Source organism: Mesoplodon bidens (genome assembly GCF_964165515.1).
Source record: "Mesoplodon bidens genome assembly, chromosome: 2".
Lineage (NCBI taxonomy): Eukaryota > Metazoa > Chordata > Mammalia > Artiodactyla > Ziphiidae > Mesoplodon > Mesoplodon bidens.
The window spans coordinates 185,151,430-185,178,125 of record NC_138177.1 but is presented as its reverse complement, the minus strand read 5'-3'; the positions used below and the strand labels follow the sequence as shown (position 1 = coordinate 185,178,125).

The following is a 26,696-nucleotide window of genomic DNA, read 5'->3' as shown; positions in this document are numbered from 1 at the left end:
GCGGCCCAGGTGCTAGGAACAAAACATCCACAGCAGACAGCTGTGGCGGAACATGTCATCCTCTGGGATTTTTGGGGGGTCGTCAGACCATAGCTGTAGAGCCTGAGGTGCTTTGATTTACTTTCCCAGCTTAGCAGGAAGAGAAGGCAAGGAGCCCATGGGAGCCTTGGTTCACCCTGGAGGCTCGACCGTTGCCCCAGCATCCTCCAACTCCCACTTTTCTTTTTGGAAAACGCGAGACCCTCAGATCACCCCTGGTGGTTCTTTCTCCCACCATTATGAGCAAACAAGTTGGTTTGAGATGTTTCAGAAGACACAGACAGGGTCTGTTCTTGGATTTGTTTTAATGGTAAGAAAGAAAACAGGAGCTTGGAAATAAAGTGCCAACCCGAGGAAGCAAAGGCAGGAAGAGGCCAGTGCGCGGCCCAGCTCCCTCTCCTGTTCCCATGTTGCCTCAGCAGGGCAAGGATGGCGGTGGCCGGGGGTCAGGTGGCCGGTGGGGCTGAAGATGGTACCACAGGATGCTGGGGTCACACACACACGTGCTGGGGAGTGTGACTTGGGGGTCGGAGCCCCCAGCACACCTCAGAGGGGCTGCGAGGCCCGCGCCGCACCCCCACTGCCGGAGCTGGCCGGGCATGAGGAAAACCCACCACTGCCAGCACCTTCCGAGGGCAAGTGAGGGGCTCAGCCTGAGCAGAGGGGCCGAGTCTCCCCAAAGTGGAAGCAGACAAAGGCTAATCTCCTTCGCAGAGTGTGTTAAACAAAGGAATTTCATTAGCAGATGAGCCAACGGATAACCACGCAGCACCCTGTCTTTGAGAGCCAACACTTGTTTCTAATGAGAACCTGGTGTTCCCGGGCCAAAGCTCAAGGCATTTTCTTTTGCTTTCATTTCCTCTGCTCCGGTGTGGACCACCTCCCCTCCCCCACCGCCTACCCCCGTGTCAGGGCGAGCGATCTGCCAGGGCTAGGATTTTAAACGACAGGCAGGCAACGTCCACCGCCCTGCTCTGCCCTGTCGCCGGACAGCCCATCACACCCTCCACAGTTTTTTTAAATTAAAAATCGTAAATGGATGGGCCGGTTTAAATGGCGGCTTCCAAACAATTAGGTACAATTTTCCGTTTGAAAATGAGAAGGATGGGGAATTCATTTTAGCCCTTCTTAACCAATTTACAAAAGACTTAAAAAATATAGCAAATTTGTTTTGAGTCAGAAAGCTGTTGCATTTTACTCTTTGGAGCAAACTGACCCCGTTTGGGGCAAAGAGCAAGGTATCAATTCACGATACTGGCTATCATCATTTACCAGAATTTATATTTTTTTCTTCTTAATTAAGTGGGATACTTTATTAGAAGAAGGCACTTAAGAATGATGAAGACAATTTAACTGCGACCAATCATTTATACTATATATATATATATATATATATATATATATACACACACATTAAAACAAAATCTAGGTACAAACTGTATACTATATATTTTTATATTTATATAAATATAATAATTCATAGATAACAAATATAATTGTAACATCCAGGTACAAACTGTACAACTAAGAAGAGATATACAGAGAGATTTTTTTAATGTTGAACTGCTGGGAAGGTGACAGAATATATAACAGCAAAAAGTAAAGATTTAGGCACAAACTGCTTCAGCCACACTTGGGAAGAGAGGAAAGGGGCAAATCCCAAAGACGACAAGCTTTCTCCCCTCTCTCGGCCTAAGGAAAGAATTGTCTGCTTGTCCCTGGAGCCTGCGGGTAGTGCCGAAGGAACCCAGAGTGGCTGGCCGTCCCCTTGCTCCTACCCCGCTCTGAAACAGTCAGGGAAACGTTGCCACAGTGAAGGCAAAGGGAAATAAAGACCTGCCCAGACCCTCGGCAGCTCCAAACGCTTGCTTCCCTGCTTCATCCTGGAGCATCACCTGGGCTGTTTTTTAAACTCCAAATGCTCAACCCCTCCACCAGCCTCAGGACTCCAGTGTCCACAACTTTCCCAGAGAGAGATGGTCCACGTTTGGGGACAGCAAGTAATGAAGAAACATGGTGACACTTCCAAAGGTCTTGAAGCAATGAGGCAGCGCTAGGAGCCACCTCACCACTTTGGGGATGCTGAGAGACCAAAAATGCCCAGGGATAACCCTCAGGCCCGCCTCCTCTCTCCCAAGGCAGACTGGCCACTGGGTGAATTTGCTTTTCATCAAGATCTTAGAGCAATGCAAATTCCCCTCGCTGTGCGCTTCTCTTTCGTGAAAAGCCCCTTGTGCACCACACCAAAAGCCTTCACAAATGCAAGCACAAGTGAATTCTGAAATCCAGGATGGAGAGAGGTTTAATTTTTTTTTTTAAGATAAGCACTGTGAAAGAGATTTTACCTATTTTACTCAAATATGCCTTTAAAATTTCTCAAACTGGTTGGTGGGGTGGGGGTGGGGGGTGGCGGGGAAACATGGTCCAGTTCACTTATCACTTTCATGTTTTTTAAGAAAACCGTTTGCTCCAGGGAGGGGAGAGCACGGCTTTGGCCTGAATTCAACCTACAGGCTGGAAGTCTGCAGTCTAGTCATTTCTACCCAGTGTAGGTTGGATGGAGTTTTTCACCTATTCAAATTTTAAAATTCTAAGAGTAAGGAGGAATAAAAATTGTGGAACGTAAGTCTTCATGTTTGAAAATAGTATCTATCCTTGTGAAACTGACTTGGTATTAAAAACAGAAACAAACTCAAGGAACTCTAAGGAGAAAATATCCCAAAGTGTCAGCCATCATCAATTTGAAATATTTCTTTGTCTTAAAGAATGTTGCTGGGGGAAAAGAAAACGATGTTCATTTTCTCAAAAGGCTGGGTCTCGCTGAATGTGGCCCGTAAGAAACCCAACTTTCCTCAGGCAGTTTCTCCGTCTTTTGTTGAGAACGTGGCCACTTATTCCACTTATTTTTCCCAGCTCCGTTCACCTACCAGAAGCCGTCTCTTTGTGTCTCGAGGTTGTAAAAGGGGAAGAAACTAGGCCGGGTCAGGATAAATACAGTTAGAATCCCGAGGCCCCCTTGCTGGTGTCGCCCGCCCGTGTTCAATCAGGTCTCGCTGCTCCAAAGAGAACTGAAATGCTGAACAAGGACTTAACTTGGGATCAGGTCTGTTTGGCATTGTTATTTTTTAAAGCCGTTTAGAGCAGACATTTATTGGCGCTAGTAAACTCAGCTGTTGCTGTGGGTTCCCCCCCACCGCCGGCCCCCGCCCTCAGATCCTGAAACCAGAGAGAAAATTCCAGCTCTGCCTTGCCACACAGTCCAAGGACTGAGGCGAGTTTAAACAGTGGCAGGGATGCTGCTGTTTAGAGACAGGCCTGGGTACTCAGATGCCGACAAAGGCAGGTCTGCGCTGAGCCTGGGAACGAAAGGGCATCCGAGGCCAGGGCTCCTTCTTCCCCGGGGAACAGGCTTCTGTCTTCACTCTTATGCAGAGCCTTAGGACTCAGCCCGTCCGTGATGCCCACTTGGCCCTGGGGTCTGAATATGACCCACGGAGGGGCACACAATGAAAGGCAGGTTATAAACCGACTTCAGGAATATTTAAGGGGCTGCAATAATAATTTATTACGGGCCTCGAACGGAAGGGGCCACCGGTACAGTAAATGCGCAATTTGTAATTGTGCCCTGTAAGCCAGGAGGCCGCCCAGGCCTCAGTCCCACCTAAGCCCGGCCTTTGTCCCGGGAAGTCACCCGACCCCGCAGACCAGGAACCCTGTCTTTCTCTGCGCGTCTGGCTGATAAGACCTTGGTGCCACTGGGAACAGGTCGTAAAAGCGCGGGCGGCCTTTGTGTGGACCAGGGCAGCCCGCGCACCCCGGCGCCCTTGGCAAAGGCGGACGGGCTGAGCTTGGGAAAGTTCGAGTGGTCTCCGGTTCGCCGCCGCGCCCCGTCCTCAAGGTGGAGGCAGGTCGGGGACGCCCACCGCCCCCAGCCCCGCCCCAGGCCTTGCGATCAGCACTAATAGCGATTAATTCCGACTGCGGCTCAAAGTCGAGGCGGCCCCTGCTAGGCGCCCGGGCGGCTGCCCCGAGGGTCCCAGGCCGGGGAGGGGGTGCCCGCTGCGCACAAAACTGCATCCCACGGCCAGCGCGCTAGACCCTCCGGCGGCGACTGGGAAGGGTCGGTTCCCCTCGAGGCCAGGCGGCCTCCGAGGGGGTCGGAGCGGGGTGGGGCGTGGGAGGAGGGGGGCAGGAGGTCGTGCAGCCCTCGGAGCTGGGAGGGGTGGGGGGGAGGGGACCCGGGCAGCCTCCCAGTGAGGGGTGGGCGGGGTGCTGGAGGTCCGAGGGCCCTCGGAGAGGTGGGGTGGGGGTCCTGGAAGGCTGGGTGGCCCACAGAGGGGGTTGGAGGGGGAGACGGAGGAGGGAGGCGGGCCGCGCCAGCCCCGGCAGCCTGGCTGGAGCACGAGCCCAGCATCCCGGCCGCGGGAGGATGCGGCCGCCGCAGAGCCGGGACCGGGTCTGAGAGCGCCGCTGGTCTCGCGCGTCCCTGGCCCTCGCGGGCTGGCGGGGGTTGGCGGGGGGCGCGGCCGGGAAAGATGCTGCGGGCGGGTCCACATTGCCCTCTAACGGGGACCCTCGAGAAGACGCCGCGCTGCCGGGCCCGCCCCAGCCTGCGCGCGGGAGCTCAGCGGCCCGCCGGCGCATTAAGCCTGCACTTGCTGGATGCGCTCGCTCACCGCCGCCGGCTTGAAAGTGCGATCGTTCCTGCGTATTAATAAGCCCTGACTCACCTCCCCGGGATGGCTCAGGGGCTCCTCCGAGCTTTGTTGAAGCGTGGGGTTCACTCTGGGTCCGGTTTTAAAATACAGTGACTCGAGTCTGATTTTTTAAAACAATGATTCAGCCACTGTGTAATTTTTAGTTAAAGTAATACAAAACTGGGAGCTTAATAACAATTGATTTAATTACAGAAGGTAATATGGTGCAGTTTCTAGTCTCCATTTTCAAAATCTCATCATTATTTTAGCGATGTGCCAGGGAATAGTTGCCAAATGAAATTACTAACGAGTACAGGGAAAGGAACTCTGCACATTGATAAGCCATCTGCGCATGTGCATATTCTTCTACTGGGTGCAGTTCCGCAGTCCAAGCGTTTCGGCTGGGCGTTTGGGGACGCAGTGTGGCTCTGCTGTCCCTTTGACACATTGGTGTCATTCTGCAATTAGTCGAGACTGGCAGTTTGTGAGGGCGTCCAAGCTGGACTTGGCCTGGGGAGAGGGGGGAAAGGGGGAAAGGGGCCCCACCAGAGATGAGGAAGCTCAGCCTTCCAGATGTTTCCCCAGGGCGGGACCCGGGGGCGGGGGGAGGGAGACCGGCAGGCCGGTGCCCAGCTCAGTCCCTGGGGCCACAACCAGGCCAGGTCCTCCATGGGGAGGGTGGTGCTGGAGGACCTCGGATGGAAATGGCCTGGAGAAGCCTCAGCCCCCAGGTCTCCCAGGGCAGAAGGACTTCGTCTCGGGTCCTTCTCTGGCCCCCCAGCCAGTCCTGTGGCCGAGCTTTCGGGTTCCTGGAAGCTCCTTGGTTACTGTTATCTGAAGAAAGACCCAAACACCACGTGCCAGCATGCTAGCAGTGGACTGGCCTGAGAGAAATGCACCCTGCTGCCTGACATTTAAGAGGCAGGGCTCCTGGTGTCAGCCCTGCTCACGTGAGGAGTGGGTGCCCCCACCCAGAGGAGCTGTGTCCCTGGTCTCCAGGGAGGGAAGGGGCTCCCAGGTAGGGTCTGGCAAAGGCAAGGAAGGCCCCATCCTCTCCCAAAGCCCCCCAGGCTGTTGGAGCCTGGTCCCTGGGCTCCACCCCCGATGGCCCCTGTCATGCTGCCCTTCTGAGTGGCTGGGGTTCTCCAGATCGTGGCTGCCACCTCCCATGCAGACGGTGTTTTTTCAGGGGAACCTTTGGCAAGGTATGGGGCTGCTCGGAGTACTGAGGCTGGACGACCCTCAGAGCTTGCTCCAGGCTGCAGACTCTACCCTGGGCCCCACACGACCCATCTCTGTTTTCAGAGGTGTCCCCCATCTCAGACCGCCAACAGCTGCTGGCACCGAGCTTGCAGCAGGCACAGGTGGCATCCACACTCACCTGAGACTCACACCTGCTGATCGGGCCACGTCTGCGTTCATAGTCACTTTCGTAAACATCCAAATTCACTCTCAAGCCCCCTGAAGACCCCACCCTGGCCCCAGACGGCAAAGGGTGTCTTACATACATACTGACAAAAGGAACCTGGGAATCAACCCAGGCTCCACTCCTGATGAAAAGATCCACTTTTCCTAATATTTCCCTCTAGGACCCGCCCTGCTTGGGAACTTTGGGGCTCATCCTCACCTATTTCCTTTTGCACCCCTTTTATCAATATCCAAAATCTGGATCAAACAAGTTAAAAATAGACTCTAGTCCTTCTGAGTGTATTCTGTCAAGTTCCAAAGGGGAACCTCTTAGCAGCAATTAGAAGGCAGGTCAAGTGCCCAGCGGGCCAGCCTCCCCAATGAGCAGCGTCAATGGCATGCGGGCTGGGTGTGCGCGATGTGGCTTTTAAAGCAGCAAGGCCGACAATGCTGACCCTTTCTCCCTGGTTTCTCCATCATAGATTTATTATAAAGTCATTAAAGACATTGAGCCAGGAGAAGAGCTGCTGGTCCACGTGAAAGAAGGCTCGTACTCCCTGGGGACGGTGCCCCCCAGCCTGGATGGTAAGCCCCCACCTACAGGAGCAGAGGCTTGGAGCTCCCAGCACTCTGGGCCACGTGACAGGGGCCGGGGGTCCCCCGGCTGCTGCCCAAGGCCCACCACCCGGACCCCAAATGAGAGAACCAGCCTCTTCCTAACAACTTCTCAGCCTAAGCGCTTTGCTTTCTCCTTCCTTGAGTCGCATGGGCCACACCCTGAATTCGAGAGGACTTCAGACAGCACGTGTGAATGGGTGTCGTGCTGCCTTACAGCTTTGTAGTGGTAGAGTCCTAGGGGATTTTTAAAAACTGTATCATTAGTATTAGCAGCAGCAGCACTGGCTGTTCTCTACATGACTTAAAAACAAACAAAACCATTTTGCAGCTTGGAAACCTTTGCCTCCAGCGTCTGTGCCAGGGGAAAGTTTCGGTCTCATTTAAGAGAGGGCACTGATGCCATAAGTGTCTTTGAAAGTAACGCCCATCTGCAGTTGAAAGCAAAAAGTCCCGGAGACAGGTTAAGGGAAAATGTATTTGGTGAGAGGGAAAATTTAGGGCATCGGTGGGCTCCACGGTGGTACGGCGGCCGCTGAGCTCTTTCAGCAGGACTGCGGGAAGCGTCCCAAATGTCCTTCCCTCTCGGTGGGTCACTTGGCATTTGTCCAGTAGACATACTTCCCTTCCTTGTTCATCCATGCTCAGGCACATCTCAGAGGATGCTTGAGAAAATCACAGTCTCTTATAAGCTCGGATTTCTGAAATCCAGATTCCTTTTCCTTCATCCACGTTGTTAAGCCTTGGGATTCTGGAAGAGTTTTTAAGCCGCTGAGGAAAAGTCCAGTTGGAGGAAGCTGCATTGGCAATGGAGTACCAGCTGGTCCGTTAACTCCCTAAGTGCAGCTGCTGAGTAGACCGTGTCTCTTCTTTGAATGAGACCCCACAATGAGCAGAAAGGCAGCCTCTCCTTCTGGCCATCTCCGGAGCTCATGATTCCATTCCTGCTAGAGAAAGGGGGGAGGTTGGTCTTTCCCTTCCTGTCTTTCTTCCCCTCCCCTCCAAACACTCCAGGGGTTAATGATTAATGCCACTTACTGCAGGTTTCTCTAAGGAACTGCTCCAATGTCATGGCCCGGGGGTGCGGTTGGCTAGGCCAGGGAGCTGGGCGTTGGAATTAGCAGGAAGCAGAGAAACCTTTTTGGTCCCGAGCGTGGCCCACCTTTGTGGGGCAGCACTTTGCGCCCGTGAGGTGTTCCAAAGGCTATATCTCCACAGAAGGACAATGCTGCAAGATGGCCCTACGCATGCTCTCCTCTAGACTTTGTTTTTAATTAGGCCATCGAGAAAAGAATGGCTGAGCTCTGGGTAGCACAGGGGTGGTCTTACTTTACTGAAAATAATTGTTGAAAAGACCTGTGAATCTTAGATAATGCACAAGAATGCAGAGAGATAAATCCGCCTAACCCAAGGAGTGCGCTCGGTGATGGGGTTTCGTTTGTACGATGACATGTCTTTCTTCCAAAAGGTTTTAAAAACCTTGATTCCTATCCCCCTCCCAACGCCCGATCTTAAATAACCTGGGTCTACATTTTCCTAATAATTTATCAGACGTTTGTGGGCTAATTGCTTTCCACACATTATAGTCCAACATCAAATATTTGACTTTCCACACCCTTTGCTGTCAAGATCACTCCTTCACCTCTCAGCAGTATCCCCCCGCGCCCAGTTAACTCTGAATCACACAAAAAGAGAATGTAGAAATGTTCCTAAGATAATTATCATAAAAAATCTTTTATCCCAGCCCCAGCTAAATGCAGTGGGCCCCTTATCACGGCAGGAATTTGGAGTGTGCTCTTGAGGGCTTTTGAGCCTCCAGTCTGGTAGATTAGCATGTAGATGCCACATAATTGTGTCCCCCTGGGTTCCCTGAAGCCATTAGGCACTGATGTATTTTTCTGTTACATTCCTGCTTTGCCTTGAAAAGTTGTCGATGGAAGTTCAGAGAGACGTGGGGCTGAGACTTGACAAAACATCAGGCCGCCATGGCCTTGGTTTACTTTGGTTCGGGTAGAAGACAGAGCCTCAGCCCCGGTCCACGGCCTCCCCAGGTTTAGATGAAGAGACTTCAGTTCTGAATCGCAATTCTGCGTGCTCTTGTTGGGGGCCGGGGCTCTGCCAGGACAACGTCCAGGTATCATGGAAGAAATGGGGGTGGGGGCTGCTTTGCCAGTTCGCTGGGGGACACAGCACCGGTCCTGCAGACCTGGGACTGGCAGTGCTCTTTCGAAGCTGCAGCTTTGTAGAGAAATTCAGTTCCCATTTACCTACAAGTGATTCAGAGCAGAGGGAAGCCACTTTCAGATTCATTAGTCCCAGGGACTTCTTATTTTGTTTTTACTCTTTCAAGGGAGAGGGGAAAGATGTCTCTTTCAGGAGAACTCCTTGCTCTTGGGAGAAAATAAAGAAAATCATTTCCTTTCAAATATGCCTTTCTTTTGAGAAAGGCTCAAATTTATTAACTTTTCCCCCACTCCAGAAAAGATCAAGAGGATGCATTGTACTGTGTATAAAGCATGAGACAGGCATAATATAATATCATATCATATCATATAGCAATACAACACAATAAACATAATGTAACCAGAGTGTAACATACTCTAGTATTTCTTTAAAATGGAGTTGCTTGTGCTGGGAAAGTGAAAACCACGTGGGCTGGGCACATCCTTCTTGCCCCGTCCAGCTTGCCCTGGGTGTGTATTCAATGCCAGCTTTACCTGCGTGGAAGTCGTTGGGACACCTGTCCACGCCGTGGCACAGGTGAGCGAGACTTGGACGTGTCCTGTCCTTGGCTCTGTCCCTGGACAGGAGCGAGCTTGCGCTGGTGATGGGATGAGGGCGTGGAGGAGAGGGTGCCCCCCACGGCTGCTTCCACTGCCTCCAGGACGCCCTCAAATGCCTTCAGAGGGAGAAACAGGCTGAATTTTCACTGAAATCCAACTTCCAGATCCAAACTGGAAAAATAAGTTGGTCGGTGCTATGGATGGGTGGGGCTGGCTCTTCTTCTTGTCTTTGTTTGCAAATTTCAACTTTGGTGACTGTTCTTAGGTGGGTCCAGAAAGAGTAAGATACAAACTGGCATTTCTAACTTCATCTTGACGCTGGTGGGAGGGGCCCCCCTCAGCCTCATTCCAGCCCAGGAAGTCCGAACAAGCCCACGAGAGCAGTTTTGCGGGGTCTAAGCATCCGGTTCTGTTCTAAAATGGTGCTCTTGGTACTCAGACCCAGTGGAAAGGAATCCATGTTTCTAAGGACAGGGAAGGCCTGCGGGGGCGGGTGGATGACAGTGCGTGCCCACACGCACGCCACATGGGGTGCCTTGCTTATACCCTCAGCGGGAAGGTGGGACTCCACCGCCTGCCCCGGGCACCCAGCAGAGCGACGGCTCCACGTACACAGCTCTGACACCTCCCCTCTGGGTGCCCCGGGGGGAGCCAGGCAGCCTCCCCAGGCAGCCTCCCCCGGCCTCCTCCATTTACCAGTGACAAAGCATGCGGACTGATGCGGGGCTCGGAGGAGGGGACACCGTATAAAGTTCCCGGGACGGAGCCTGCCACGTGGAGGGTCCCCGCCTCCACGTCGCAGCGGCCATTTCCCTGAAAGCAGCGTTCCGGCTCCCTCCTGTTTTAGAGGCAGCGTCTTGCAGACGCGCCAGGTGACTAGTTTGTGATGTGCGTCCTCCTTGTCCACCGGCCCCCTCCCGGGATTGTGTTTGGGGCTCCACCCAAGCACCCGAGGACCGGCCCAGGGCCTCAGTGGGCCTCGTTTTAGAATCTTCTCTGACTTAGCCCCCCGCCTCCTATTCCTTCTGCCCAGTGGGGCTGCCCGCTGGTGGGGACGCCGGGGTCCTGCTGGCCTTGTGTTCGCAAACGCTGGCTCAAGCATCACTGGCGCGGCCGCCCTCCATCCTGGGCTTCTGTGGTTGCTGAGGACCGGCTGGCCCTCTTGCCTCCTTCCAGTCTGTTCTGTGGCTCAGCACGTGTCAGGGGCAGGTCCAGGGATGGCCTTTCTGGGATACTGGGTGGGGGCAGGGCCTTCTAAGCCCCGAGTTAAGCTCAGGTCTCCGCACCCAGAGCGGGGCTTGGGGCTCTAACTGGATTCCCCAGACTCTGAGCACGAGCTGGTTTTTCCCCTTCTTGCTCACGCACTTTCTTGACAGCATCCTCATGCCGGCGAGCAGGCCAGGACGCTGGGGCTCGGCTGTGTCTGACCAGCACTGGGCCCGCCTGGCCTGCCCCACACACACGCGTTCCCCGGGCTCCTCTCCCCGCCGCAGCTCTCCCCTGTCACCCAGGGAAGGTGACAGCTGCCTCTGTGTGTGTCCAAGGGCGTCATCCAACGCCCGGGGTCATCTCAGAGACGGGTCCCACAGGAGTGTCCCCCTTGGGCGTGGGGGGCTATGGGTACCCACCAGTGGGGGCACCGGGTGTGGCCAGACGCTGGGAGCAGTACCTTCGCCCTCAGGCTCAGGGAAGCTTCCAGTCTTGAGGAGTCCTCCCATCCCCCAGTCCTCCCCCCAGTGCTCCCCGCCCAGCCCACAGGCCCAGGTTGCAGAGCTGCCCCCTGTCTTGAGACGTTGATGGTGGCCCTTCGGCCACGAGGAGGGGGCACCACCCCTTCTGCCTGCCCCCATCTCCCCCACCTCCCTGGCTTCTGCACCCCTTAGAGTCAGGCCCTTTCGGTCAGCATCCAGCCCAAGGTTAAGACTCTGCTCACTGCCAGGCCCAGAGGTCCTTGTTCAAGTACACACACACACACACACACACACACGCACTCACACTCACGCAAAAATGCACATATACCCACCCACGTTCACACAAACACACTAACTCATGCGCACAAGTACAATCACATAACATTCACACACAAACCCATGCACACATATTCACACACACAATTGCACACAATTTACAGACACGCAAAGGCACACAAGTGCATATTCACACACAAATGTGCATGCACTCACGTATACACATGCACACCCAACACACTTAACACGTGGTCAATCATGCAAACGAATTCGTATACTTAATATGTATGTGCGTGTGCACGCATAACACACATGCGTGCACAGACATATCCATTCACGTGTGCCAGGTAATCACACACAGGAACACACAAACGTGCACACATGCAGATGTGCCCACTCAGGCACACCTGCATGCACCTGCGTGCAAGTGTGCAGATATACGGACACGCACATTTTTCACACCTGTGGCGGCAGACAGAAACACACGCACACGTGCACAGGAACACATATGACACCAGCACAAACACGAGTGCAGATGCACAAAAATGCCTGCACATCCATGCGAAGGTGCCCTGATAAGGAGGCAGACGTGCTCAGATATTCACCCACGTGCACACCCGTGCACATACAGCTGCACACCCGTGCACAAGGAGCACACACGTGTTCACACAGCCACTCAGCACACGTTTCGATTCATTTGTGCTGGAGCTTTTCGTGCAGGTTCTCTGTTCAGACCTGCGGGGAACACGAGGTGGTCCTCGGCAGGGAGGGGGCCCCTGCTCCAGGGAAAAGCTGCGTCGGGGCGGTCACGGGCTGGGGATGGGCCCGGAGGCCCTCCCCTGGGGACTCACGCGCTGAGCTGTTTGGCTTGGCAGGGCCCTCAGGATGCTGCCGCGTCAACGTCGTGATAGCCGCCTCCCGTTTATTTGTTTGACCTTGACGACAATCGTTTATGATACGCATTGGAGCCGTGCCGTCCTTCTTCTGATTCATACACAAAGCGCTTGGCCAGCCTTCCTTCTCTGCTCCCGAGGCGCGGGGAGGGGCCCAGCGCTCCTCCGTGTTTCTTGTGGGGCAGAGGCAGGTCCCTGCCGCCTCCGTGTCCCCCGGGGCAGCCTCTCCCAGGTCCAGGAGGAGGGCGGGGAGGATGCGGGAGGGGGCGCAGCCGGTGAGGGAGGCACCCCCTGCAGCCCCGGGCCTGGGGTGGGCCTGGGGCAGGTCCAGGGCTGCCTGCCCACCGCCCGCCCTCTCTCCCTCGCAGAGGACCCCACGTTCCGCTGCGACGCGTGTGATGAACTCTTCCCGTCCAAGCCGGACCTGCGGCGCCACAAGAAGTACGCGTGCAGCTCGGTGGGGGCCGTGCTCTACGAGGGCCTGGCCGACGAGCTCAAGCCCGAGGGCCTGGGCGGCGGGGGCAGCGACGGGCAGGCCCACGAGTGCAAGGACTGCGAGCGGATGTTCCCCACCAAGTACAGGTGCCGCCCCACCCCGCCCCGCCCCATCCCGCCCCCAGGAGCCAGCCAAGGGCGGCAGGGTTGGCGGGCCCTGGGGGCACAGAGGAAGCCCTGAGAAGGGCAGAGGTCACCCCTGACCCTTCAGGCCTGCCCAGGCTGACAGGTCCAAAGCTCCAAGGACAGGTGGAGACATATCTCAGGGGCAGGTACCCTGGCCTGCTCATCCGCCCCTGGGGACAGAGCGGGCCCGCCAGCTGGCGGTTGGAGGCCACCGGTGGTCACTGTTCTGAGCCCCCCATCCACGAAGGAGCCGCAAGTCACCAGGTTGAGCCACCACGGGCCCCACCATCCTGGCGTCAGGGCTGAGTTGTAGAGACAGACTTGGAGGAAGTCAGGAACACAGGCCAGGCGCCCAGACGTGCAGGGGTCAGGCCCCGGGGCCACGTCCGTGGTGAGGTCCAGGACCAGGTTGGGGGAGGCCGCCCAGGGGCTTCCTGGAGTGCCTGGCCCTCGGACACACTTCTCAGTGGGCAGGAGCAGGAAAGGGCCCCCCAGGGGTCCCCTCACCCCCACCCCAGGCTCCAGCCTCTGCTTCCCCTGGGCCCCCCCACCTGTCCCGGAGACTTCACAGACGTGGGCACAGATGCCAGGCCAGCTGTGTGATGGCTGGACGTGGCCTCCCCAGCCCCTGGGAGCAGGACCCCGGGGACCCATGTGGGGAGAAGCAGGCTGGGCAGTCCCAGTGTTCCAGGGACCAGTGAAGACCTTCCCAGTGTGCGCCCCTCCTCTGCCTCTGAGAATACCCTCCAGGGCAGCCCTGCAAAGTCAGAGTAAAACCCCATCAGGTCACTAACTGGCTGTGGGATAGCGGAGAATTGATGCCAATCCTGTCACGGCCCCCTGGGGACGGGAAACCCTCCACCCTGAACGGATGACTGAGAAAATAAGAGTTTGGGCAAATCCCGACTGAGGCCCTTGGCGGTAAGCGCCGCTCAAGAGGGTCCGTGTTTTCTTTACATAAACACATAAATCACAATTAACAACAGGGGAAAAGCTACAATCTGCCGGGTGCTTGAGAACCAGGCGTTTCTGATCTAAATGGATGGCTGGGCCCCGTAATTAACGGGCCATGATGTATTGCTGCCTTGCTCATGAAGATTAACGGTCATACCTGGGACAGGAGGAGAAGCAGGATGTCCCCCGAGAGGAGGGGGCTCCAAGCTGCTGGTTCGTCCAAGTGCAGCAGCCCCTGCCCAGCAGCTGTGCCCGCCCCGCCTACCACATCTCCTTTGGAGAACCCCGGCCCTCACTCCCCGCTGACCTCCATGGTGTGCGCGTGGCGGGCAGCCTCTCAGTCTGGCTTGGCCGGCGAGCGACCCCAGGTCACTCAGAGGGGTGGCCTTGGGTCTCCTGGGCCTCGTCCCCATTCTGGGGCTCGTGGCAATGTTGGAAGTTCCCAGACCCCATTTTGCTTAGGCCCAAGATTAGCGTCAAGGTGAGGGTTGTTTTGAGCCGGGACCCCGCCTGCCGCTGGGTGCCTGGGGGGTGGTCTTGGGTGAGGGCCCGAGCTCTGTCCACGCACTGGCTTCCCCCCCCCATCCCACGTGGGAAGGCCGTGCCTTCCCGTCCATCCCCTTGTCCTGTCCAGGCGGAAGATAGACAGACCGGCTGCCAGACCTAACTCTGCCCTCTGAGCAGGAGGCAGTGGCAGGGGCCCCAAGGGGCTGCCGGGAACAGGTCGCGCTGCGCTGAGGCCCTTCCCTCCCGGGCAGTGGGCGGGTGGGGGACCCACGGTGACCCGCGTCCACTGTGCGCAGCTTGGAGCAGCACATGATCGTCCACACAGAGGAGCGAGAGTACAAGTGTGACCAGTGTCCCAAGGCCTTCAACTGGAAGTCCAACCTCATCCGCCACCAGATGTCCCACGACAGCGGCAAGCGCTTCGAATGTGAAAACTGTGTGAAGGTAACGTGGTCGCGAGCCCGGCCCCGCCCCTACTGTCGAGGTGCAGGTGATGGGCCCCCGAGTCGTTCGGGGAAGAGAGGAAGTGGGCCGGATAGCACAGCTGGGGAGGGCCCGGGGCCAGACCTGGGTCCTCTCTGGGTTCCTGCCAACGTGGCAGGACAGGCCGTCATGGGTCAAAGTACTGGAGCTTAAGAACGCTTCTGAGCTCCTGTCTCAAGCATCTTCAGGGTCACAGTTCTCTCGAGAATTATTGTTGAAGAAACACAGGCAAGGGAGGCCTGACGGCTCACTGAAAGCCATGCAGGGGGCCACCCGCCGGGCCAGGCTCAGTGCAGAGGCAGAGTAGCCAGGGAGACCCCCACCCCGTGGCCAGACCCAGGCCCGCAGGGCAGCAAGCAACAGGTGGGGAGTAACGCGGCGGCGTCTGTGTCCCCAGGTGTTCACGGACCCCAGCAACCTGCAGCGGCACATCCGCTCCCAGCACGTGGGCGCCCGGGCCCACGCCTGCCCCGACTGCGGGAAGACGTTCGCCACGTCCTCGGGCCTCAAGCAGCACAAACACATCCACAGCACCGTCAAACCTTTCATATGTGAGTGGCCCCCCAGCCTGGGCTTCCAGCCCGTGAGGTGGGGGAGGTTGGGGGTCAGGCCAAGGTTTGAAACCCCCAGGCTCTTCCCCTCTCACGGGACCCCGTTTGTCCAGAAAACACTCGTGGCGGCTGCTGACACCTCTGCCGCGAGAAGCCCAGGCCTGGCTGCCCTCCTGGTGCCGCTTCACCATCGCTTTGCTCCCGCGCACCCTCTCCTTCCGTGATTCGCCTGTCCTTGCTGTGCCCTCCTTGGTTCCTCCCCCTCGCTCGCCCCTCCAGTGGCCAGAGGTGGGCAGCGGGTGGTGAGGAAATCCGGGTCCTGCAGAAGGACCCAGCAGCCCACCGTCCCCCACCTCCCCTCCTCTTTCCTGCATGCACCTGCCACCCTGAGCTCCAGCAGGTATGGTAGTCCCAGTGCTGCCCCCCCCGGGTCTGCTGTTCACCCCCCAGCAGCCTTTGGGGAGCCCGGGCTGTGTGCCTGCCCTGACCCAGGCAGCAGGGGCCAGCCATAAGTTACTGGACCCCTGTCCTCACGGAGCTTACCTGCCAGTGGAGAAGACAGAGGCTAAGCCATACAGATCGTAACGGCACACGTGACAGGCACATCACGGTGGGGGTGGGGAGGCGGGAGTGCAGGGTCAGGAGGCTCTCCAGGTGTCCAGGTGGGTGCTGCCCTGTCCACGTGCTGGGAGGTTAGGACGGTCTGTTGGGCGAGAGGCGTCCTAGCAGAGGGCTGGAGGAGGCATGGGGGTGAACCACGGGGATGCCTGGGGAGAGGGCTCGCGACAGGGGGCTGTGAGCACAGAGGCCTTGAGGTTGGGGTGCGTTTGGGGAGAGAGGGGTCAGAGGGCACAAGGGTAGGGTCTGGGATTCTGGTGGGCCACCGCGGGGGCATGACCCTGTTTCTCGGAGTTTGGAAGATATGGAAGGCTCTTCTCTGCCTAGCATTGCACCAAGTCTCATTTCACACGAGGTTTTGCAGAGTCACTGTTCATGCCAACACAGCACTGACTCATCAGTCACACCAGCATCGTGCTGACTCATTGTCCACACGAGACTGTGCTGAGCCATCGTTTCACACACATGACCTCACAGCATCCTTACAAAATCTTACGGAGCCGGGGCCGCTCTGTGTCCAACGGAAGGGAACTGACAGGGGAGGAAACGCGTGGAAACGTCAAGTGACCAGAGGCCCTCAAGGCTCGGCTGCAGAGCCCGGATTCCAGCTCAAGGGGCCTGGCTCTTGACCCCAGACTGGGCAGCCTGGGGCCTCTCGGCCTCCAGCACGTCATTGCGCGTGTGTCAGGGGTAACTCTGGGAGCTTGAAGACTTGGCTCTGGGTGTTTTCACCGACTTGGGGCTTGTGCAGGGCTGGACTCCTGCCCCAAAGAGGCCGTGCTGACTGGCTTCTCGGGCCTTTGTTGAATAGCTGAGGCTGTGCCCCCCTCCTGCCCACTGCCTTGAGCCCAAGCTTCCAGCTATCCTGCTAGAGGTGACTGAGCCCCCAGCCTGCCTGGGTCACCTGCTCCCTCGGTCGAGGAAGCAAAGGGAGAGAGCGCTCTGCCTGCTGGCCACCTCACGGGGGCCATCTTCCTCTTACCCACCACCCCTTTCACCTGCAGACCCTGGAAAGAGCATCCGAGTCTCAGTGGGGGCAGGGCCCATTCCTTCTGGGAGGGGCCAGGAAGGAGTGAGCTGGGTGGGAGAAGAGGCTGGGGGCCGGGACTTTGGGGCTGGTGCACATCCTGCTTCCAGGATGAGCATCCCAGCAAGTCCCCCTGTGGGAGGAAGCACACGTGAGTGCATCTATCATAGGTTTCCAAGCTTTCCAGCAAGCTTGGAAAGGAAACTTGCACACAGGCTTACAAGTCATTGCTTCTCTGGGCGTGCAAATGGGCTTTGCAAAGTCTTGTTGGATTGTAGTCACAGCGTAGGTTCTTGGAACCTCAGCAGTCGGGAAGGGTCCAAGACCACTGTTTCCGCTGCCCGCACGGACTCTGTGTGCAGGTGCGGAGGACACGGGGCAGCCTGGACGGGCCCCACCGGCTATCAGCAGCCCTCTGCCTCTCGTCTGTGCCCGGTGCCTACCTTGGGCCTTGGCTTTGGGCCAAGGGGGTAAAGCGAAAGAGAAAACCCCAAACGTGGCCAGGTGCCATGTATGAGAGGGAGATGCAAATGTTAGAAGTTAGATTAGACGTGAACGTCAGCCTGCACATCCTCTCGACCAGGGCAGAGCATCCTTTGGCCCACGGTTAAGGGAGTCAGGTTTGGAAAGGAAACTGCGAACAGATGAGCAGAGGGTAAATGATACAGCGCTTCTGAGAAAAGATGGGCCACTGGGGGAGCAAGGGCTCACGGCGGCCGGTCACTCGTGCACAGACTCCATCCTCCACTGGGCGGCCCCTGGGCGCCCACACACAACACACATGATGGGCACCAAAACCTGCCCAAGTCCCAGCCTCACTGACCACACAGCCCAAGGCAGCATAATCTCCTGGTGGGGTGTCTTGCATAGGGAAACTCAAGTGTGAGGGGTCGGGGCGAGGGTGTATCCGTGCACACAGGCAGACAGGCTCCTGTGGGCACTTTTTAGAAAGGACCTTCTTAGGAGTGAGTATGTACATGTGCATGTGTGTGCATGTGTATGTGTGCATCCCTGCACATACCCTACAGGAGAAGAAACTGCTGATCAGAATAAGTACTGGCCAGGGCCCCTCTGCATCCCAGCAGGGCCTGGGGCACCAGCCACCAGGCGCTGGTCCCACGTCCAGTTCAATGTGGGCTGCCCGGGCCTTTCCCAGCCCCTGCAGGCAGCCACCTCCCGTCACCGGCTCTAAGCCAGCGGTCAGCCCTCCCAGGGCCAGGACCTGCCTCTCCAAGGACCTCAGTCTCCCAGAGGCCTCTCTGTAGCCCCAGCATCTCTGCAGGATCCCTTTATCGTGTGAGTGGGTGGGTGGGAAGCAAGGGTCCCAGGCTCCCTGTGCCCAAGCATGGCCACTGGCCCCAGGGGCCCCTCCTGAGAGCTGCCTTGGGTGGGAGCCTGCTCAAGGCCAGTTTCCAAGCTCGGGATGGCAGCAGCCACTCACGAGGTGCCACAGAGGCCTGCTCTGCGGGGCAGAGGGTGTCACAGAGCCTCTTCGGGGGCCGGGGATACAGCAAGGTATCACTGGTCTGGCCAGGTGCCCTGAGCTGGGGAGCGGCCTTTCTCCCCGTCGGGCTGGCAGAGGCCTGTGGGTATTTATAGACCATCTGTGGAGCAGCCTCTCTGCACCAGCCACCTCCCAAAATGGGCAGATTTGATCAAATGAGGCAGTACTCTTCCCCCTCAGCCTTGAAAACGTCCCACCAAGCCAGACGACCAGGAGGGCAGAGCCGTTCATATAAATAGATATTGTGATTAAAGAACGCGATCGTCTGAGGCCAGCACTCCCAGCTAGAGTCGCGGGACATCAGGCAGCGGAGAGTGTGCGGTGAGCAAGAAGCGCACTGAAATCACTGTTTCCACTGGGGCTGCATTTAAGAAGCAAATTGTCCTGCAGAGAGAGACACACACAATGTGTGTGCATGTGTGTGTGTGTGTGTGTGTGTGTGTGTGTGTTCATTCCTCCCTTGTTGGTTAGAAAAACAAGAGCAGAAAGAAAAACTGGCAGTTGGCCGACACTCAACTCACAGGCCGTTGGGAAAATGGCCGAGGCTGGGTCCCCAGGGCCTCTGGGTCCTGGCGTTTGGCCCCGGCCGCCACCACCCTCTCCCGTTAAGAGCAGAGGCCAGCGTCTGGCAACCAGAGCTGGTGCGGCCTCTCCGTCCCAGTTTGGAGAGGTTTCGATTTTCTCAAACGTGGAACTAGCCCTCTCCACGTGGCTCCCCTCCCATCTCCACCTTCAGGCCACCCCCAGACGGTGACCTCACACAGCCAGGACCCGTGCTCCCACAGCCCAGCCTCCAGGACTAAGAACCCCAAGGGGCCGGTCCCTCCTGAGGCCTTCCTGTCCTGGGTGCAGGTCACAGGGCCTGGGACAGAAAGAGGGCGGAAAGCTGAGAGCATTTTAAACTTTACAGAGTGGGAGATGGGGGTCGGTGTTTCCCTCGCCGCTGCTGGAACAGCGTGGCTGACATGGCAGGGAGGGTGGATGGGCGTTCTGGGCGGCTGGTGCAGCTGCAGACGTGATGGTGTGCCACGACTTTGTCTGTCGCTGGGAACGATTCTGAAGGCCTTGGCGCCACATGGCAAACTCATGCGGACTAGGAGGGCACAAAGAGCAGCAGGGCCCCTTTCTCCAGCGGAGGAGGTTGAGGCAGCTGGAGACCTACCCAGGCTGGCCCAGGGACCCCAGGGAAGGCACGGGAGTGTCCTCGCTAATCCGTGCTGGTCACCAGAGGCCAGTCCCAGATAGGGTGCACAGGCATCTGTACGTATGTGTGCACACACGCGTGCGGGCACACGTGTATGACGTACGATGTGCACACGTGTGTGAACATGCACACTCGTGTGTGACACGTGTGTACATAAGCACACATGTGCCCACTGACACGTGTATGCGCATGCATGCACGCATACACATGTGAGCACATATGCAGGTACTCTCACACAGCGACACATATGCCCATATGCGCACACACACACACAGATGCTCACGTACCTAAGCGCACGCTGCTCCCCGTCACCGAGGCCAGAGCGCCCCGGTCCCCCACCGGGACCCTGCGGCACAGGTTTTCCATCATTTCATAGCTGCCGGTCTTCGCTTCTGCTGACGTTTCAGGTGAGGTCTGCCACAAGTCCTACACGCAGTTCTCCAACCTGTGCCGCCACAAGCGCATGCACGCCGACTGCCGCACGCAGATCAAGTGCAAGGACTGTGGACAGATGTTTAGCACGACCTCTTCCCTCAACAAGCACCGGCGCTTCTGCGAGGGCAGGAACCACTACCCGCCGGGCGGCGTCTTCGCCCCGGGCCTGCCCCTGACCCCCAGCCCCGTGACGGACAAGGCCAGGCCAGCCCCCAGCCTCAACCACGCCGGCCTGGGCTTCAACGAGTACTTCCCCTCCAGGCCGCACCCGGGGAGTCTGCCCTTCTCGACGGCGGCCCCCGCCTTCCCCGCGCTCACGCCCGGCTTCCCGGGCGTCTTCCCTCCGTCCCTGTACCCCCGGCCGCCCCTGCTACCTCCCATGCCGCTGCTCAAGAGCCCCCGGAACCACACGCAGGACGCCAAGCTCCCCAGCCCCATGGGCAACCCAGCCCTGCCCCTCGTCTCCGCCATCGGCAGCAGCGGGCAGGGTGCCACGGCGGCCGCGGGGCCCGAGGAGAAGCCGGAGAGCCGCCTGGAGGACTCGTACGCCCACAAGCTCAAGCCCCGGGGCAGCGACCTGTCAGACGGCAGTGACTTCGAGGATATCAACACCACAACCGGGACCGACCTGGACACAACCACGGGCACGGGCTCCGACCTGGACAGCGACGTGGACAGTGATCGCGACAAGACCAAGGACAGGGGCAAGGCGGCCGAGGGCAAGCCCGAGCTCGGGGGCGGCGTGGCTGCCCCCGGCGCCCCGAATAGCGTGGGCGAGGTGCCCGTCTTCTACTCCCAGCACTACTTCCCGCCGCCCGAGGAGCAGCTGCTGACAGCGTCGGGCGCCGCGGGCGACTCCATCAAGGCCATCGCGTCCATCGCCGAGAAGTACTTTGGGCCCGGCTTCATGGGCATGCAGGAGAAGACACTGGGCGCGCTGCCCTACCACTCCGTGTTCCCCTTTCAGCTCCTGCCCAACTTCCCCCACTCCCTGTACCCCTTCACAGACCGCGCCCTCGCGCACAGCCTGCTGGTCAAGGCCGAGCCAAAGTCGCCCCGGGACGCCCTCAAGGCCGGTGGCCCCAGCGCCGAGTCACCCTTCGACCTCACCACCAAACCCAAAGAGGCCAAGCCCGTCCTGCCGGCGCCCAAGGCGCCCCCGGCCCCGGCGTCCGGCGAGGAGCAGCCGCTGGACCTGAGCATCGGCAGCCGCGTGCGGGCCAGCCAGAACGGAGGGACCCGGGAGCCCCGCAAGAACCACGTGTACGGCGAGCGCAGGCTGGGGGCCGCCGAGGGGCCGCCCAAGGCGTGCCCGGCACAGCTGCCCCAGCAGCCGTCCCTGCACTACGCCAGGCCGTCACCCTTCTTCATGGACCCCATCTACAGGTAATAACATGCCCCGCCCTCACCCGCTCTCCAGAGGGGCCGCCACCCAGGTGGGCCGCCAGGCAGGCGCGGCGGCGGGAGGGGACGCTCTCGCCTGCCCCCACAGGCTTCGTTCCTCTGCCTTTGCGGCTTCAGCAGGTGCCTCGGCTCTGGGGTGTCCGTGCCCCTTGGGGCCCATGCCCGGCTCGGCCCTTTCCTGGGGTGGGCAGCTGGTGGGGTCTCCTGGGCACCCCTGGCTCCCTTTCGCTGACAGCTGCTGGGAGACCCCCGCCGTCCTCTCTCAAGCCCTTACGTCCCCCCACCCCACCCCCACCGACAGCCTGCCCTCAGACTCCACCCCAGACATCTACCTGCTGGAGGCTCCAGCCACCTTCTCTGGACAGACTCTGCCCATGACACTCCTGGCTCTTCCCTCTGCTTCAGCATCCCTGCTTCCCTGTGGCTGCTCCACGGCTGGGGCTTCTGGTGGCCCAGGGGAGACCAGAGGAGGAGCTGCTGGTCCCCAGTGGGAGGAGGGAGAGGAAGGGAGGAGGAAGCTTTGGAAGGTTTGCCCCAAACCAGTGTCCCATTCCCCTGGTACCTTCCCAGTGAGGGGCCAATTGAATCCCCTTCCCCGGTTTCGGGGCACGGTTTGATCAGGCGGGTTTGTTAGGTGAGAGGGGTCTGACCTCCCACCACACGTGTCCTGGGGGTGCTGGGCAGGCTGAGCCCTGAGGAGGGGGCTGTGCCCATGGACGGGCCTGGGAGGGAGCCTGGAGGGGCAGGCAGGCAGGCGTGTTGGCTCAGCCCCTGATACAGGCCCACGGCTCTGTGTGGGAGGGGCCCGTGTCCACAGGGACATTCAGGGAGCATGTGGCCGCCTTGAGGGCTTGAGTGCCTGCTATTCCCCAGGGGCCAGGCAGGACCTGGGGATGGGTGTGCAGGTGAGGTCACCTCTGCTAAAGGTGCAGTGGAAAGAAATGATGGCAGAGCTGCCAGCGAGGGTGATGGGCCAGCCTCCTGCCCCGCCCTCTGGCGCCAACTCGGGTCCCCGCCCTCTGGCGCCCACTCGGGTCCCCGCCCTCCACGCTCACCCGGGGCCCTGGCCGGCCTGTGTCTGCTGCCGGTCCCGTTTCCTGCCAGGTCCTGCTGGCGTCATCACAGGAAACATGAAAAATGCCCCCCTTGGGTCTTTCTTTAAGAACACGCCATCCATGGATGGTTTGCTGACAGCGGCTCATCGGGTTTCTGGGGCGAACATGGCCATCAAAGGCCCAGGGAGCATCTGCCAGTTAGAATGAGAATCTCCGGGACCCACGGGGAGCCAGGAGACACCTGGGGCTTGAGGGAGGATGCCCCCCCGGGAGGAGCTGCCCTTGTGCACAGGATGGGGGCAGGACTGGAGACCTAGGGAGGGACGCTTCTGTCAGGCCTCCAGAGTTGGAGCCAGCAGGCCTGCGAGAGAGTCTCGGTTAACTGTTCCTGCTCAGTCCCTGGCCTCCTTGTCCACCCCGTCCCAGCTCTCCTCCTGGACCCCAACCCTCTTGTGCCCCTTGCCTCCCCCTTCCAGGCCTGGTTTAGGGCCTTGGGTCTTTTCCTGGAAGCTGGGGGAGCAGCCAGTCAGGCCCTGAGGCGGGAACGGGCCACAGGCGCCCCCAACCCGGGTCCTGTCCGAGCTCCTCCGAGACCCGGCGTGTGCTAGGCTCTTGCCCTCAGGATTTAGAGTACAGTGGCTGGTGGAGGGGCTGCCTGGCCGCCAACTTTGTACACAGGCACCAGCAAAATGCCCGAGAGTGGATTAGCTCCAAATTTTTTCCCCACCGCCCCCCAAGCCCAGTCAAGATAAACACTCATGGTGCTGGGAAGATTCACCTCCAAGTGAAGGTGTGGGCGACTGTCACTGCCTGTTAACAGGCTGGCCCAGGGCTAGGGGACAGGGTCCCCTCAGCTCCTGGATGGCTCTGGGGTGACTCCAGTGAAACTCCCCACAGGCCATGCCCCGGCAGTGACTGTGGACGGATACCCACAATCCTCCCCCACCAGGTTGGAGGAACCCTAACACTGCCAGGCTGGCAACCCCCCAGCCCTCCAGCCCCTCTCACCACCACGTGCTGCTATCTCTGCGAGATGGGCTGGGGACGGTGTGGTGACAAAAACCACGCGCCTTGGAAGAGCACGTGTCCACTGGGGTCTGTGGGGTCAGCTGGCGGGGGTCGCTCGGATCAGCCCGCTGGGCTGTCGCTAGACACAGAAGTCGGGAAAAGGCAGAAGAAGACATTTAACAACCCCCCGACGTGGGGCCCCTTCCTCTCGGCCCACACCACGCCCCCCAGGGGGCCTTGTTGAAAGGCCAACTCAGTCCAGCTTTGAACAGGGCCTCTGCTAAGCCCTGCAAAGCGAGGTGCCCCTCAAGCCAACTTCCCACGTAGAGACCACCTCCTCCCCTTGGACCCGGCTTGGGGTCTCGGTGGGGTCACCTGTGGCCGCCTGCACTCCGTGGGTGCTCCCACCTCTGGGCCCCTGTCTTTGCGGCCATCCCCGTCCTGCTCCGGTCAAGGCCCCAGCCAGTCCCCTGGGGGCAGAGCTGAGCCTAAGAGGGATGGGAGCGTGGCCCTGGGCAAGCGAGGTGGTGGGTCACCGCAGCTGTGGCTGCCTGTGGGGAAGTGGCAGGCCTCCCCAAATCCCACTTTTTAAATCTCGACCCCCCCCCAGGGGAAACTGAGGGAGGTGTCCTTGGGACACAGTAGAGGAGGGGTCAGGGAGAGGAGGGATGGCCACCTCCTCCGCTTGTGACTGACAGTTGTCCTGGCATTTGGGGAATGTTCTAGAATTGTCACCTCCAGTAGCTATCTTGAGGTTTTAGGTAGACCCTGCTTGGCTGCTGCGGGGAGGCCCTGCAGCGTCCCCAGGATAGAGACCTACCGGTCACTCACGTGTATCCTCCCAGTTGGGCAGAGCGCCCGTGCTATGGGCCAGGAGGGAGAGGGACGTGGGGTGTAGGCGGCAGCCCCCATGTGCTCCACATTCTGCCTCGGGGAGCCCTCGCTGGACTGACAGGCCAGTTGGCAGAGGCTGGTGCACGCGGGCCCTTCAGAAGGTTCCTGGCTCCAGCATCAAGCGTTCACCACGTGCCTGGGTGCCAGCAGCTGGTGGGGGGGAGGGAGGGGGGCGGACGCTGGGGAGACTCGAAGGGGTCCAGACCTGGGTGTGGTGATGGGAGCTCATGCTCGGGCAGGCGACTGTGGGCTGGGTCACAGACGTCCCCACAGCATCAGGTGAGACGTGGCCACAGGGAACATGGAAGCTGGGCCACTGTGGTGGCCCCCCACCTCGTGACCGATGGGGCATAGGTGGGCGCCCAGAGGGGCGGGGGTCTCAGCCCCACCCCGCCCAGCACTGGGCCGCTCGGTGGGGTCCGTAACCCTCTGTGTTGCTGTCCAGCAGGGTGGAGAAGCGGAAGGTGACCGACCCAGTGGGAGCCCTTAAGGAGAAGTACCTGCGGCCGTCCCCACTGCTCTTCCACCCCCAGGTAAGGCCCAGCCAGGAGCCCCAAGGTCCGTACGGGCCAAGGCGCACACCCCAGGCGGGTCTCCGCTTCCCGTCCCTGCAGACCCACAGGTCCCTTTGAGGCTGGGGAGGATGGGAAGGGCCAGGGCAGGTGAGGAAGGAGGGTGGTCCTCTGGGGGGGCACCCTGTGGGTCCCTCAGAGGCAGCCAAGGACCCCGGTCCACAAGGGGCCCCATTGACCTGTGACTCAAGCTCTAGGAGGGGGAGTGAACTTGCATGGGGCAGTGGGCAGCAGCTTGGATGGAGCAAACACAAGAATTCTGAATGGAGGGAGAACAGACACGAGAGGGCCAGGGAGGTGTGGATGCCAGCAGTCTCTCTGGTACGAGGGACTCGGGGATCTTTAAGGGAAAAGAGCAGGAGAAGAAGGGCCTGAGTGAAGGGGGGCAGAGGCAGGGAGCAGGACAGCAGCAGAGGGACTGGCGTCGAGGGCAGGGCGTCCCAGGGGGCAGGGGGCAGGGGGACCGCCCTCACCCGGGGATGCAGAGGGTGGAAAGACCGCCTGTCAAGACTAGAATCAGGGGTCTGGGAAAGAGAATCCCCAAGTCTGGGCAGTGGCCGCAGACCCCACCAAGCCTACAGGCACTCCTGTGTCCCCCTGGCCGCGTCCTCCCAAGGGGTGGGCGCAGAGAGGTGGCAGAAGTGGGGGTAAGCAGCAGGGCCGGCGGAGTGCCCCTGATTCCCTGCCCCGGTGCCCACCTGTCCTCACTGCTTGGGGCCCAGGCCCCTCCCCAGAGCCACGGGCCTCCCCTTTCCCAGCCGGAGGGGCCGGGGGCTGAGCTGTGGGACAGGCCTGGACCCAGACTCCAGACCCGGGCATTGTTCTCTTGCTCCGAGTTTCCCGCCTGGGACAAACCCCCCGGTTTGTGGAACCTGTGCCCTGCCTGGGTTCACAGCTAAACTTAGAGCCTCCCATTGTCTTGCTGGGGCCTCGGAGTTTGGTTAAGAACTTCCCCTGATTTCCTCGGGACTGGCTGGAAAAAGCCGGCAGGCCAGCCAGGCACATCCTGTGTTTGTGTTTGTGCGGGAGCTCGGCCGGGAATATCTGATCAGGCGGAGCGGGCCAGGCAGGCCGGACCCTCCCAGGCCTGAGGAAGAGGGGCCTGGCGGGGGCCCGGCTGCCCATTGTCCCTGCTGCCCGCTCCCCCCACCTGCCACCCCTGCTGCCTGCCCGTGGGCCCAGAGCCAGGGGTGGGGGCGGGAGAGAGGACTAGTAAGTCACCTGATTAAATGGTCTGAGGTCAGACCATCACTCGGACAGGAGAACTCGTGACCTCTACAAAGTTTAGGGGTCACCACTGCACGAAGACGCCAGGCTGCATTGGTCAGCTGCCTGGCAGGACCTTGCCAGGGCCTTTCATTGCTGAGGCCCGACGTGCAGGTGTATGGGGTGCAGGGTGAGGCAGTCCTGCCAGCCCACTGCCCCTCACCATCTCTGCGGTCCTGGGGAGTCTGGGGT

At 59.3% G+C, this 26,696-nt stretch overlaps 1 protein-coding gene across 2 annotated transcripts in view; it reads left to right on the top strand.

Moving 5' to 3' along the window:
- The window catches only part of PRDM16 (PR/SET domain 16), a 322,403-nt gene that overhangs the window by 279,258 nt on the left and 16,449 nt on the right, over positions 1 to 26,696 (top strand). For both annotated transcript variants that reach the window (XM_081226091.1, XM_081226090.1), the window contains exons 5-10: positions 6,626 to 6,728; positions 12,770 to 12,983; positions 14,780 to 14,927; positions 15,364 to 15,517; positions 20,278 to 21,691; positions 25,115 to 25,199. In XM_081226091.1, coding sequence (XP_081082217.1) covers positions 6,626 to 6,728; positions 12,770 to 12,983; positions 14,780 to 14,927; positions 15,364 to 15,517; positions 20,278 to 21,691; positions 25,115 to 25,199 — 2,118 coding nt within the window. The remainder of the gene's footprint in view (positions 1 to 6,625; positions 6,729 to 12,769; positions 12,984 to 14,779; positions 14,928 to 15,363; positions 15,518 to 20,277; positions 21,692 to 25,114; positions 25,200 to 26,696) is intronic.